This window comes from Brachyhypopomus gauderio, chromosome 1, assembly GCF_052324685.1.
Source record: "Brachyhypopomus gauderio isolate BG-103 chromosome 1, BGAUD_0.2, whole genome shotgun sequence".
Classification (NCBI taxonomy): Eukaryota; Metazoa; Chordata; class Actinopteri; order Gymnotiformes; family Hypopomidae; genus Brachyhypopomus; species Brachyhypopomus gauderio.
The window spans coordinates 28,638,074-28,653,120 of NC_135211.1; the positions used below are offsets into that span (position 1 = coordinate 28,638,074).

The 15,047-nt window shown below is 46.3% G+C and overlaps 1 protein-coding gene across 2 annotated transcripts; it reads right to left on the reverse strand.

Moving 5' to 3' along the window:
• Positions 1 to 7,066: 7,066 nt before the first annotated feature.
• dhrs3b (dehydrogenase/reductase (SDR family) member 3b) lies at positions 7,067 to 14,754 on the reverse strand. 2 transcript variants are annotated; one of them, XM_077007703.1, is made up of 7 exons: positions 14,463 to 14,754; positions 14,043 to 14,304; positions 9,187 to 9,330; positions 8,774 to 8,893; positions 8,087 to 8,325; positions 7,697 to 7,822; positions 7,067 to 7,585 (listed from the first exon to the last, which is right to left on the reverse strand). In XM_077007703.1, the coding sequence occupies exons 2-7, from the start codon at positions 14,235 to 14,237 to the stop codon at positions 7,501 to 7,503; spliced, it is 909 nt and encodes a 302-aa protein (XP_076863818.1). In that variant the 5' UTR covers positions 14,238 to 14,304; positions 14,463 to 14,754; the 3' UTR covers positions 7,067 to 7,500. The 2 variants fall into 2 exon arrangements, with proteins under 2 accessions (XP_076863818.1, XP_076863817.1); XM_077007702.1 differs by having other exon boundaries at positions 14,043 to 14,340.
• Between the last annotated feature and the right edge of the window lie 293 nt (positions 14,755 to 15,047).

The window sequence follows — 15,047 nt, forward strand, 5'->3', positions numbered from 1 at the left end:
GCATGTTGTTTTTGTTCACGCCAGGACACTTTGGGTTCAGTTTCAGTTGCCTGTCTGGGCTTAGGCCTTGATAAGTCTCTCTTAACACATAATTCTTCACCTTCCTGAAGCAATTTCCTGTCATTAGAAGGTCCTGTAAATTCAGGGACATTGCACTGGGCTAATGCAACTGGAATTCCCCACACCATAAAATCGCGGAGCATTGCTTCTCCAGATTTCATTCTCACTCCTATTACCAAGTGATGACAGGAGCTTTAAGAATTTGAAGCAAACATGTCACTCATTCATCTGACGAATCGGGCAGACTTGCAGTGTACATTCATATGTTCTTTTTCCTAAATCCCTTGAATTAAGTCATTTACTTGTTTATTTTAGACATAAAAGTGTGCTTTCTGCCATCTGATGTGCTTTCACACACATTTCAAAACATTTCAAAACAGATACAATCATCACAATATCGTCAGAGCGTTGTTTCATTTTGAGATTGCAATGAGCTTAGATAACATGATGCAGTGATAAAAGCAGTGGTAGGTGTCCTGGTTACAGTTCTGGGAGCAGTGGTGGGTGTCTCTGGTACAGTTCTGGGAGCAGTGGTGGGTGTCTCTGGTACAGTTCTGGGAGCAGTGGTGGGTGTCTCTGGTACAGTTCTGAGAGCAGTGGTAGGTGTCTCTGGTACAGTTCTGGGAGCAGTGATGGGTGTCTCTGGTACAGTTCTGGGAGCAGTGGTGGGTGTCTCTGGTACAGTTCTGGGAGCAGTGATAGGTATCTCTGATACAGTTCTGGGAGCAGTGGTAGGTGTCTCTGGTACAGTTCTAGGAGCGGTGGTAGGTGTCTCTGGTACAGTTCTGAGAGCAATGGTAGGTGTCTCTGGTACAGTTCTAGAAGCAGTGGTAGGTGTCTCTGGTACAGTTCTAGGAGCAGTGGTAGGTGTCTCTGGTACAGTTCTGAGAGCAGTGGTAGGTGTCTCTGGTACAGTTCTAGAAGCAGTGGTAGGTGTCTCTGGTACAGTTCTGGGAGCAGTGGTAGGTGTCTCTGGTACAGTTCTGGGAGCAGTGGTAGGTGTCTCTGGTACAGTTCTGACAAAGGTCATTTGGTCATTTGTCATTTTTCAGCTCTATCAGCTCTTTTCAGCTTCCGCAAGGCTCTTCTGGTGCTGCTGCTGTGTGTGTGTTGGATAGGTGTGTGTGTGTGTGTGTGTGTGCAGGAACAGCACAAAGCAGCAAAACATTTACTAAGTCTACTGTGCACAACTGAACTTACGCATACGTGTGAACGCGAGGGCGTTGTTGACGGTGTAGTGCACGACTTTGCTCCTTACGTTCGACTCCCGCCTGGCTCGTGTTTGTTTTGGGCCGCGCTCAATAACGCGCTGGTGCAAGTTCCTCCCAGGCACTCCTGGGTTTATTTTAAGCCTGGCTGGCGTGTGGGCGAGTGTGGAAACAAACAGCGTAGCACCAAAGAGGAAGCCATGACCTGTACTCATCTGACTCCTCCCACACGGGCCTCACCACCTCTAAAGAGCTGGTGTGAGTGTTTTATCCTGTGGCCTTCAACCCTTCATTCCTCTGTGTTGAGAGTACCAACACAGCAATGTGAGGTAGTTCCGCATCGTGTGTTGGTGGTTTTATTGTAAACATAGTTAAGGCAAAGGGCCCCAGCACCTGTGTAAAAGCTATATTCCTGCGGTGTGTCTTAGCGTGAGCCGTGTGTTTACCGCTAGCTGACGCATTAGTGGAGGAGTTCATATCCTTCCTCTTCTGGGCATGGCTTAGGAAGACACAGCCTCCCATCGTAATCACCACAGCGTCTCACACCATGGGCTGTTTCGAGGGTGAATCATCCCCTTTGCTGAATGTCCTCTGTTCATTTGGGTTGAGATGTACATTTTAGAATTAGCTCCTCCTCATCATATAATGTTTAGGGCATCGGAGAAAGGGTTTCTGACACCAAGTGATGGATTTGCTAGACAGATATTTATCTAAAATATCTCTCTCAGCAGTCTATTCTGAAAGATCAGTGATGACTAATCTGACAGATTTATTGATAAACTCAAGCCAGTTGTCGTGGAGATCTCTGTGATGTTTGTGATTTAGTTTCACAGATTTAGTGCCCCATAAATCCAGTGAGAGCAAATGCAAAGTAACAGGTCACACACTGGAGCTCACTTAGTCTCTTCTGAAGGACCTCTGTTGGCATTCATTAATGAGGCTTCTGAAGACATCTGGTCGCTCTCTCAGCCATGAGCAGTTCTGCGTGTTTAAAGACTATGTGAACCTCTAAAGCTGTTTCCTCTGCTCACTCTGGGCGTCAGGAATAGCTCATACCCTTTTTACGACCTACTAACGTTTTTACCTTGCATTGTGCCGTCAGCTGTAATGAGGGCCAGGTTCCTCTGGGGCGGCGCTGGAGCTTGGTGGGCAAGGACTTGGCCCAGATCATAAATAACACGTCTGAAAATGTCCACCTGGAGAAGGTGCTTTGAGCCCGAGCTCTTGAACGCCCTGCCTGGAAAGCTTTATAAATACCCTCAGGAACACCCGCATACACTAAGGTACACACCCCGACTTACCCTGTGTGTTGCATTCAACCCTGAATAAGCTTTCGCCTTCTTTTCCAGGGTTGGAGGACATGTCTACTACTGCCTCCAGCCAAGTGTCTGTACACATCAGTGGACGCAATCGCATCATGTTGTTACATTCACATGATGTATCACTCATTTAAAAATATTCATTTCCTGAAATTAACAGAACAAAAGTCTCTTTTTCTCCCATTAACATTTTCCATTTTTTTGTGTTTTTTTTTTTGCCCCCTAAGTTTCCTCAGCAGAGGAAGCTGTGGTGTGATGTGTATGCTGAGGGAGGCTGGGGCCTGATTGGATGGGGGCGTGGCCTGGAGAAGGGGTATCCTATCAGCACGTCCTAGACTGTTCTCCGTTCATTATTATGCAATTCCTCACCAACTGTGCGCCTGGAACGAGATGTGATTTCTACATCTCTGTTGTTGCCGTGGCTTTGATCGTTTGCTGCGATAACGTGGTTCCAGAATCCAGCACTAATGAGAACTAAATCAGCGGGAAGTTCAGCGTGGTTATCCTGAAGTGGCCTGTTGATAAGTCACAGTCCTCCTCATACAGTCTGACTGAAAGGAAGTATTATCAAAAAAACAGAACAAAACACTAATATGCAAACGGGCTCACCCAGAATTTTACATTTTATTTCCTACCTGGAACTAGATTTCGTAGTAAAGTTTAACACTTCTCAAAAAGCTGTCTATTCCTCTAGTATCATTTTAAGGCTTCCTACTTATTTCAGTAACTAGTTCTCAGTTCAGCATCGGGACTATCTGTGAACTACATGCTAAATATAATTTTTGTCTTCCACTGAGTGTGTTCTTTGCTAAAATGCCACTTGTGTTTCTGGTTCATGCAGTAGAATTGTCATGTAAAAACATACAATTTCCTTGTCAGTTGTTCTTTGGGTAGAATGAGGAGCCTGAGCTATAAAACCTTGAGAACCCAGTACAGAGCAAAGACTTGTTCTAGACTCTGAAAAGGTGTCAGATATCTAGACTTGCTGTGAACACACTCGATGAGCAAAACCCTTGACCTCCAGCCCCAGTTACCCATAATTCTTAGCTGACATGGCAGCTGAGGCGTGGAGATGGCAGACCTCGCCAAGGGTCAGTTCTGTTACGCTTTGTCATACGAGCTTCTAAATGATGGATGAAGGCTCGCCAAAATGGCTCCAGAGCTAATGGAGGGGCTCCGTCGCTAGCGGATACGGCTCACATTCACTCCTGAACACTGACTCAGTTTGAAGGTAACAATGACTTTTACAGTTGCAATGTGTTAGTAGATTAAGTGATTAATTATAGGTTCTAGACCCAGTGAAACATGCTATTCATGTATATAAATTAATAAGCGTTGTCGATGGGCCATATCTGTATAATGATGGGATATTTCTTCAAATATTGCTACAGCATGTATGTTTAGCAGTGGCGCTTCCAGATTCCACATTTTGACGCACTGATTTATGCCTTTCCTAGAGTTTCTCAACCCTGACATTGCCTTTTAGAGGGTTACAAAATAAAGAGGCTTCCCTGTTAAAGCCTCACCATTTCCCAGTCTGGAATTATAGAGTCATAGTATCTGTGGGATTATACAAAGAGCAGGGTGGGGGTGTGGGTGGGGGTGTGGGTGGAGGTGTGGGTGGAGGCGGGCGGGGGTTGTAGAAGAATGGATTACAGCAGCTTCCATGCATATAGCGCATATGCCTAAGGCTTATGATTCTCGCAAACCTTTTTGCTGGAATGGCAGAGACCTGGGAGAGGGAATGGAAGCCATGCAGTATAGCTTAAACTCTCATCACCCTGCAAGTCATGGCAGAACCACTGAGAGCCTTAAGAAGGTTTTTCCTTTTGAAAACACCACTGAATAATTGACTGTTTCACTGTTTCAGTGCCATGAGAGTCTGGCCTTTCCATATCTGGAAAACAGTCCAAGTCAGATATCTTCTAATGGATCGTTTAACTCCTAAAAGATTAGTCAGAATTATTCAAGCTGATTTTTATGAGTAAACCAAAAGTATGATATTTTATGGCTTACTAACTGCTCTGCACCTGTGGCTGGTCCTTCAAACTGCCGCACACAGGCCTAGGTGAGCCGCTTGCTCCTTTCTCTCTCTCTCTCTCTCTCTTTCTCTCTCTCTCCGTCTCTCCCCTTCTCTCTCAGATTCTCTCAGTGCTTCTGTATGTGTCATGATTTATCCCATATTTGGCTAACCCTGCACTGAACCTGTCTTCAGGGACATTGGGCCCAGCCCCCCTCCTCTGCCTCCCGCACATATGTGCAGTGCTCCGTAGCTCCGTGACCCACCACCGACTCCGCACACTTCTCCCTTGCTTTCGAAACAGGCCGCTCTGGGCCAATGAGAAACAGTCCCCATAAAGAGGCTCCCATTTCCCAGAGCTGAGCACATTCCCCATCATTTTTTCCTTCACCCTCCTACCACGCCCCCCTCTTCCCCCAAACCCCTGTGTCTGCAGCATAGGTCAAATTCAGATCACAATACAGCAGCACTGTCGTAATCGCCGTAGAAGGTGTTTGCGGTTTTCTGCTATTCAAACCAATGTTTATGTGCCCGTCTGGCTGCCAGAGGTCGGTCACTTCCCCTGCTTTTATCTTCTCGTCGTGTTCAGGCTTGCAGAGCGAAACAAACTGGCTTCTGCTGGAAGCCAAAACAGGGCCACTCTGCTAGATCTGCATCGGGGCAAAACCAATGATGCTAGGCAGCATTGCAAAGTTCACATTGTGAGGATAAATGCTTGTGAAAAATGCCAAAACTGTTTAGGTGTTTGGTTGAAACACCTATATGTCCTTGTGATACCTGATGCCTATTAGGAAGATCTAGAGCATCGGCTAACAACTCCAGTTTGAACTTACAGCTGAATTTCACTGAAATGTCATGTAACTGCCTTTGAGATTCAAAGAGTGATTGCTCAACATTTCTGGAAGATCTTGACTGCCTGAATCTAGTCTCTGTTTTTTGTATTCTCCTACAAATATGACATTTTCTCGAGGATTACACTCTTTCCCTTGGCACTTATTCGATAATGGATTAGATTACACAAAGCCACTCATGGACTTCCCATCCGTTACATCTGTAGTGACTGCTGGAGCTCCTGCTTTGGAAGCACTCCGACTGCCCTTAGTCCTTCTCCAGCGCAGACCTGGTGCTGATCTTTACCCCGCCCCACCTCCAGAACCTGCCCCAGGCTCCTGCTGGATGCCCTCCTGCGTCATGACCTGTTTGCTCATGTTCCTCAGCCTCTCCTCTTTGTTGTTTGTTTGTTTGTTTCCAGTCATGTTTACACTGTTATGCTTGGCAAATGAGCTTGGGACCTTTTCCTATACTCGATTAATAGTTTCACAGATCAACCGCTTCTCCCTCTCATGGTATCGTTTCTGTTCTGTCTAGGCCTGCATCACTCCAGGCTAGACAACATCCCAACTCCAAATTCCATTATTTAATTCTCGAAAACATATCATTTTAATGAGCCAAGCCCTTCTTTAAGTCAAGGCCATTTCTCAGACTGAACACCTGAATTGTGTTAACAGAAATGACATCATCACTGAGTGCAGTAAACAAAGCGAAGGCCATCAACGTCTTGCCGAATGCATTCTAGACACCACAGTGTCATTTAGAAGTATATCATCTTTGACCTTTCAACCCCCTTTGTTGTCTTGCTTGGTGGTTCTGAGATTGTGTCAACAAACTACAGTGAGGAATCTGGAATTCCAGACTGTACTACATCAGATGGCTCTCCACTGCTCTGTCTTAATGTATTCTCTCTAACCATTTCATAGATTTGATTCTGTTGTTGGTCCAGGTGTAGGTTTTGCCCCAGAGTCATCTTCCATGACCACAGCTCTCCTTTGACTTCTAAGATCACTTAACTGTTCCTGATGAGATGCTGTTTGGCAGAACATAAATACTAAGGAGGGTTAATCCAGATGGATTTCTGGTTAAATATTTACAGTGTATCATAAAACAGACTCTAAGCACCCCCCCCCCCCCATTCATGCAATCTCTGCACTTTGGACACGGGGAGAATGTTATCCTGAAAAGAAGGACTCAGCATTTTTTTCAAAAACCAGAAAGGAGATCCATCTGAACGTTTTATTCTCCTCAAATCCTCTTGAGGCTTCGGGCCAAATGAATGTTTCTCCTGGTGTAGAGCGGGGTGACATTCCAGGCCTGATTTAAGGGGAGTGATACAGAGTGAGAGAGTGAGAGAAATGTGGTGGGCTCAATGGAGTAAGTGGACCCACGTAGTGGACAATCAGGTGTGTGCAGATTTAGTACGCGCACACATGTGCACACACATGCAAGCACACACACACACACGCACACCCTGAGGTCATGTTTGGAAGGAGCTACGTCACATTGGGTGAAGAGATGTCCACCCAATCTTGCAACAGTGTAAGCTCGGTACGGCCGGATTCCCTCACCCGTCAAGAATCTCTGCCCATGTTTTATTCCATTTACCACACATTCTCCCCCAAAAAGCCTTTGATCCCAAAATGTCCCTTTATTCAAATGTTGAACTTACAATGTCATTAGTTCATTGAAAACAGACTAAGGATAAAAAAGGTTAATTATAAAAAACAGAACAGTGCTGGCTGCGAAGAACCTTCAGATTCTCTTTTACGTTTTCTGGCCCATCTGTGTTCGGAGCGGGTGAACATTTAAAACTTCATTCAGAGACACATGTGGGGAATAAGAGCTGACCAGAGATCAGTTCTGCAGCCCGAGCCCCATGCACAGCAGTGTCCTGCTTCACTCCTCGACCTGTTCTCCCATCAGTGTTTCCCCCGAAACTCAGCTAAGGCTCATTGCTTCACGGACTTCCCTTTGTCATTGGCTGTGCTTTAGCGCACAGGTGCGGAGCATGGACCGGTTTCAGCATTAGCCAGGAATTTCCTGTACGCTGTCCTTGTTCTTATGTACGTCCCTTGAAAGTGTGCATGCAAGTGTAGGTTCCTGAGAACTTATGGATTTCCACCAGAGCACGCTGGGGCAAGATGCTGTTTGGAACAGAAAACGGGAAAATGGGGGATCAATCACCAAATACAAGTTTCCTAAAGTAATGCTTATGCACTGCTCTGCTTCTCCCATTACTGTTCTGGAGAACATACCTTTTGAGAATGACCAACACACGCATGGTCCAGGGGAGATAGATGAAGGCTGTGTTGGTCCTCACTGCATCCACGGTCCGCTGGGCAACCATCTCAGGCTTGAGGGGAGGGAAGAGTCTGGGGAATCTGCAGCACACCCATTGGAGTTTGCGTTAAAACTCCGATCACTCACGTTAGACCCGTGAGTGGATACCAGAATCTCAACTTTGTGATGACCTTGTGATGACTGTATTAGGTCCAGTGTAGTACTGTACTGAATAATTCACTGAGTAATATACTGTAGGACTAATTGCCAAATACGCTTGGGTTTCAAAGGGTTGTGCGTGTGCAGACATTCAAAATGCTGCTTAAGAAGAAACCAGCAGGGTAGGGTTTTGTGGAAGAGCTCACCTCACTCTCATTCCCTGGAACATCTCCGTGTTGGTGTGGAACGGGAGGACTGTGGTACAGCCGACTCCAGGGCAGTCCAGCAGGCCCAGGGTCAGGCTCTCCATGAAGGCCAGCGATGAGGCTTTGGACGTGCAGTAGTCTATGGTGCCGGGTATGGGTGACAGAGAAAGGATGGAGTTCACACACACCACATGTCCGCTCTGCAACTCCAACATGCGCGGCAAGAATGCTTTAGTAGTCTGGGAGAAAGAGGCCAAAACAAACAAACAAACAAAAAAGGATGAAAAAAGAAGGTGAATGCATTGAATCGTCTGAAGGCGGAAGGCATGCAGACAGGGAAAAGTGGTCATGTCAGGAGCGGCGTAACCACAGGCATGGTTTCCATTTCCCCGGCAGACACCCACAATCCTCTCCTCCTCCCATAAGCCCGTTTGATCTCAAGTCAAGCTAAAAATGTCCACATGCCACAAGTTTGCAGGAGGCCCACACAATGACTGTGATGGACCAAGTGCTTCACAGCTAGACTGCAATTTGGAATTTCCCTCACATTCTCAGCAAATGATGCCCAGAGGTGTAGGGGCCTGCAGAAGAAGGACCAGTCATTAGGACTCCCCTATTCTCCCTCTCTCTCTCCCTCTCTCCATCCCTCCATTTTAGCACTGTTCTGCCCCCTGGTTTTCCACTCACCCAGAACTGTCCCATTATGTTGATGTGCTGAGACTTGGACAGGGCGTCATCATCGCTGTCCATCAGGGTCTTCCCATGCACAACCGCTGCGTTGTTCACCAAGATAGTCACGTCCCCGACCTGCCATTATAAAAACAAGGGATGAACCACCTGTAAGACGACGGTGGTCCTCACGAAAGGCTGATCCGCTTACATTTCTGTCTGCATTCCCAAGTTCACATGCCTCTGCCAACTTGTCATGCCTGCGCGTTCTTATCTTATCCAGACATCTCAAATGAACAATGTTACTCAAGCTGTCGGAGTTACTGGTTAAGCAGAATCAACCCCCACACCACGACCAAAGGAGACCAGACACGTGCACCTCCTCACCAGGACCTGATGGAGGTCTCTACTGATGAAGATCAATGTCTTACCTTTTCTCGTACCACCTTGGCTTGCTTATATACTTCTTCTCTGTTGGCCACATCGCATACAAAGTAGTGGCACTCTGTTCCCATGAGGGCAATCTCCTCACACGTCTCTTTCAGACACTTCTCCGTGCGGCCCCACAGGATCAGCTGATTGGAGACAGGGACCACAGTTCAAAGGTTAGCACGAGTAAGAACGATAAAAATGCATCGCTGAGGTTTTCAAAAGAAAAAAATGGCTGGCGAATTTGAATGAGCTGACGCTGAACCATTAGAACTAAAGTAATATGCAAATTTAATGTTAAAGAGAAAAACTTAATGAGAAAATTAGTCTATGAGGTCTTCAGGTTGTGGTGCACATTTCAGTGAAACCATTGTAGTCGATGGGATTAAAACAATACAGCATTGTAGGCCAGTATAAGACTACGGGATCGGCCCAAGCCTGTTTTTAATTTTAACCACATTGCTTGGAAGGTCTTGGAAGGTTGTAGGAAAAACAATGAGAAATTGATCACTATGTAGAAATGTCCAATGTGAAAATTTCTAAGTTAACCTTTCCATAGTCAGATCACCCAGGACTCACTGCCCATCCGAACGCCATTTTACCTGCTAATGTAAAGCTCCTGTTTGCACACTAATGGCTACCCATTTTATTCGGCTTTGCGCTCTGAGGCAACTGCACATCTGGCTGGTTGTGAGCAGCTGGTCCGCTGGCCACAGAAATCTCTCCTGCCCCGTTTTGGTTTGACCTTGCTTGACGTTGCTAATAAGCTCCCAGTGTTTGTTTCCACCTCTCTGAAGACATCGTAAAAAGGACACCTATACCAACCAAGCATATGAAATGTGTTTTTGTTGGTGAGTCTGGTATGTGAGGAACAGAAGAATCCCTTTCACTGAGAGAAAAGGGAGACCTTTTTTTACAAGCCACACATACTTTGGTGAGGGATTAAGAGAGATGACCAGGATTAAGAGAGATGACCGTGTGAGTGGATTGGCTGGGGCAGACCAGTGATTGGCCAATTAGATCCGTCAGTCTGTGGGGTCAGTGAAAGGTAATGTAATAGGCAATGATGCTACCTCCTCTTTATCTCTCTCTCATAAACACACACACACACACACACACACACACACACACACACACACACACACACACACACACACACACACACACACACACACACACACACACACACACACACACACACACACACACACACACACACACACACACACACGGTCTGATTACATGGCTTGATGAGCATATGGGTCCAGCCATTTTGAGTAGCACAGGGGAAATACTGTTTGTGTGTGTGTGTGTGTGAAGAGAGAGAGTGAGAGACAGATGGGAGCTAAAATTGTGGACAGTGCATGACAACCCATAGTAATGAAATATTTTTATCATATTTTTTACATATATTGCACAAGAGGTTATACATTATGTATTTGCAGCTATGATTAAGTGTAATCACAATTCCAGAATTTCCCATTCTTCTCAGAACGTGTACTAAACTGACTTTGTAGCTACGCTGCAATGCCATTAGCAGATAAGATTAATTTAAATAAAGTCTGCAACCTAACACCTAACCCTCCAATCAAAGGTACTAACATAAATATCTCTCCCACAACATTGAGCTTTTAATGATCAGATTCACACAGATGCTGCTCATTTAACCATTCACACTGCTGGATAACTGGGACTTGACAATGCACCTTATTTCTGGAGCAATGGTGGGCTACTCATGATCAGCCCTGTTATTCTGTGTCCATTCTTCTTTCTTGTGGAAGTCTCCATCTCCTGTGTCACTTTCCTAAAAGAGTGCCGCCCAACTCATCTGGACTCTAAATTGACACGTGCATGTAGATTCTAAATTGCAGGCCTTGCAAAGGTTCCTGACAAAAGCAGATTTCTCGACACTTTGAAAATACCAGTTCTATTATCTCCACATAAAATCCCATTTGGGTAAGGAAAGGCAGAATCTTCTTCAAATGCAATTAACCACAGGGGTCTTAACCTTAGGCATCTTAATGTATTGTTTGCTGTCTCACTGTGCTAAATCCAGTGAATGGAGATGGTTTATCCATGCACAGCAGGGCGGGGGAGTCCACCTCCCCGCCTTTGTTTTCCGGATGAGAGCCAGTTCAGGGAACGGTGTGTCGGCCTCCCGTGATTGGTCGACACTGGACAAACCTGGCATGGTGTGTTTGCATGCATCTCCTCTGTTTGCTTGGCTATTAAGGGACTTACTGGAGAGCTCCAGATTAAGGTTATAATGGGATTTGACAACACACCTGATACTTTCTTTAGAGAACAGATCTCATGAGGGGGCCCTCCAACACAGTCATCGAGGAGCCATTTAACACAAGTCTTTAAAGTAAATACTAACCACACTGCATTAGCACACAACAGGGAAATATAACAAGCACATGCCTTAAGTACTCCTGTCATACAGTGCAAACTCACTGCTGCCTGAAGTCATCAACACTGACCCAGAGGATTTTAGTAAGCAGTTTTTGGTCCTGGACTGTGGCTTCCAACCACAGAAATAGTCATACATGATGAACAACAGAAATACATTTATGCTGACTGTTGTCCCCTGCATGGACGGTTTATCCCCGGGACTCTGTGTGGTTGTAGTCCTAACTACAGTTTCAAGACCAGTACGGAGTGGTTTGTAACCCTGTGCTCTTCTGCTCACATGCTGTTTTTGATTTTAATAATTGTTGAAAACGAATCGGTAGGACACAGTAGTAATGTAAATGTTTCTTGACAGACAGCATTTTATGGGAATTTGTTACTTTGTGTGTGTGTGTGTGTGTGTGTGTGTGTGTGTGTGTGTGTGTGTGTGTGTGAGAGAAGGGGAGATGGGGAGTTCAGGAGGCAGCCGCCTGCCGCTGTCTAATTAGTGTGGAGACCATGGGGTCAGCCGCAGGGCACTGCCCAGCTGGGAACTGTATGCTCCTGGTCACCCATCCCCCAACACACACACACACACACACACACACACACTTTACATGAGGCTCACTTCCTTAACACCTATCCACCAGCTTTAACCTCAGCACCTTTGGGGCTGTCCTTGTGCCCTGGGCATATAAAAAAAGGCAAAAAAGCAGAATGGCTCCACACTGCCCCTTAGGCTGATGGCAGCTGCTAGGTGATCTAAATAAACAGCACACCGCGCCTGCGTTTGCGTGCTTCCCATGGTGTGAGGCCAGGAACACCTGAAGGCTCCACTCTAATTACAGAGGTCTTGCTGAACTGAAATCCAGTGATGCGTGGGACGGCCTCTTCAATAGAAGGCAGGAGCCAAGCAGGACAATCTGCACCCGGAGGCAGGGCTGGTCCACAGGACTTTCTGCCTTTTCAAAGCGCTTTGAGGGCTCTGGGCTGTCAACCTCATTACAATCCCTTAAGAATGGGCTAACAAGCACAGGTGTTGTTCGTAAAACACTCACACCTTGACAATGGCCAGTGACGGCGTGCTGGGAGAGAGGGAGTCTGTCTTTGTGGAGCTGCTGTATAGAGCGCGCTCTGTGGCCGGCCGCCTCGCGCGACCTCCCTAGGGAGCTGTCCTGGCAAGGAACAATGAATGTTTGGTGTTTTCTCTGAATGATTTAGTGATTTAGGCTGGGCTTCTAGTAACTCTGACCACACGGAATGCCAAAGTCCACGCCCGGCCCTCTGGAAAAGCGCTGGACGGTTGTCATCTTATTTTTGTTTTAAAAGCAGTCATAACAAAAATAAATCAAACCCGGTGGTTGGGCTAAGGAGACGTCTTTGTTATTGTGGTCACTGAAGCCTTATGGTCATTCAAACAGAAACTACGGAATACGAAGCATTCATTCCCTCTTCTTCCTCTCTTTTCCGAAGAGAATCCACAATGCAAGGATGAACACACTTGCGTTGTTGCACGGAACTGTGTTTACAATTACAGATGCCGTAAATCAGACACATCTTGGCAGTGCACAGCAAACCGAATAGTGACACACAGACATAATGACACAACATTCTGCTGCAACGACTACAAAATTCGACTTTTACGAGTGTTTTTTAATTAATAGGACACATTTCAGGCTTGGGTCCATTTTAATACACATCAAATACTAAAACTGATGGACAATGCCAAGTGAAAATGTGTAGGGGAAATGAGCAAGGTTTGGTGTTTGGGAATGAGACGCAGCCTTGCAGGGCTCTGTGGAAGAGGCAGAGGGACTGGTCTAGGAGGCAGAGGGACTGGTCTAGGAGGCAGAGGTGTCTCATGGTCTTACCGCTCTACTCTTCCCATTCAGAGGGATGCCACTGAACACACACTTAGATCCAGACCTGCCCTGAAGGACATGAAGCCTAAAAGCACTGGATGTGTGTGTGTGTGTGTGTGTGTGTGTACTCTTCCACAGTGGGCATGGCTGGGGCATATTGGGTTATTTCCAAAGTACTGCAACAGTGCTACTTTGTGTTATTCTTTATGGTAAATGATGTACCATTCTGCACTGTTGCATTAAAGGTCATGTTTAAGTCCCTATGAATTAATGAATCAGATATATCTGTTAATGAATGAAGTAAACAAAGCATTTCCCCAGAAGAAAGACTCTATTGTCGTTCCTGGTTATTCTCTGACTCTGCTGTGCTCTATATTTTCCCTTTGCAGGACAGAGAATTATCAAAAGTTCATAACAAGCTGCACAAAGACAGTGAGCATAACAGCGTTCACGAAATCTTGTCAGTTATTTTAGCGCTACAAATCACTTGCTTTGTATCAAATTACCCTTTGAATACATCTAGTTAACAGGTATTAAAAGCGCTTAAGCTTTAACCAGGTGACGCTGCCATCTGCACCACGCGCACGTTTGTGACTCGTGTTTACCTTTTTAGCTCCACATTTGGCGAACTCCTTGGCCAGGTGACGTCCGATGCCCCGTCCCCCGCCGGTGATCAACACAATATTCCCGCTCAAGTCTCTCCGGCTGCTCGGCAGGAAGAAGCGCAAACTTGCCTTGACAGTGTAGTAGAGTATCTGAACAGGCAGCAGCAGCACGGAGCACACCGCTCTGATATCCATTGCACACCGATGCGAGTAGCCCGGTTCACTTCTGTCAGCGCTCCCTGAAACTGGTCCGCTTTAGTCCCTGCAGCCCAAAGTGACCTGTGCTTTAGGGCTAACGCTTTGGGGGGGAAACACACACACGCACCGTCTATCTTTGCTGACACTGATCCTCTCGTATATTATTCACCAATATGGTGTTCCAAGATTACATTCAGAGAAGAGTGTATTTCATTTTCGCACCTTGTTCTGCAGGCGACTGGAAGTAATATAGTGTTCCTCAGTTATGCACCAGCTGAATGGAAGTAGTGTAGTCCTTCAACAGTGTCAGCGCGCTGTGGTCCCGCAGCGACAAGTGTGAGGTGGTGCGCGCTGGTGGCGGCAGTGGTGCGCGCGTGCCCTGCGCTATCGCTGCAGACGGAACCACCTCTTCAAGAGTGAGAATACGGCTATGACACTATCTCGGATCTGATAGGACTTTTAAAGTGCGGATTAATCCTGATTGACAGCTGAGGAGTATTTCTTGACGGAGTGTCCTGTGAGTGGGTGTTTTCGCCTGCCTCTGTCCCCACCCCTCACCCCCCCGACACTAGCAATTCTGTTGCCTTTTCAACCGGCGGTCATGATCGACTCTGTTTAGCGAGGACGGTCATCTTTTAGAAGGGAACTGAAACCAATTGTAGATTCAGATTGTACTCTACATGAAATATTTAATGTTTATACACAGCTGAACCGTGCCTACGCCTAACAGCTATTCACTGAAGGCATCACTGCTGCAGGAGTGCACAGAATCAAACTGCACTACTTTGTGGTAACGGAGGAGTTTCG

What these genes read in the sequence shown, in the direction of transcription:
- dhrs3b (XM_077007703.1), bottom strand. Translation starts at nt 14,237, where the DNA reads ATGGATATCAGAGCGGTGTGCTCCGTGCTGCTGCTGCCTGTTCAGATA. An exon ending in ACATAATGGGACAGTTCTGG is followed by an intron (nt 8,326 to 8,773) that starts GTGAGTGGAAAA and finishes TCTTTCTCCCAG; the next exon opens with ACTACTAAAGCATTCTTGCC. An exon ending in TTCCAGGGAATGAGAGTGAG is followed by an intron (nt 7,823 to 8,086) that starts GTGAGCTCTTCC and finishes GGTGTGCTGCAG; the next exon opens with ATTCCCCAGACTCTTCCCTC.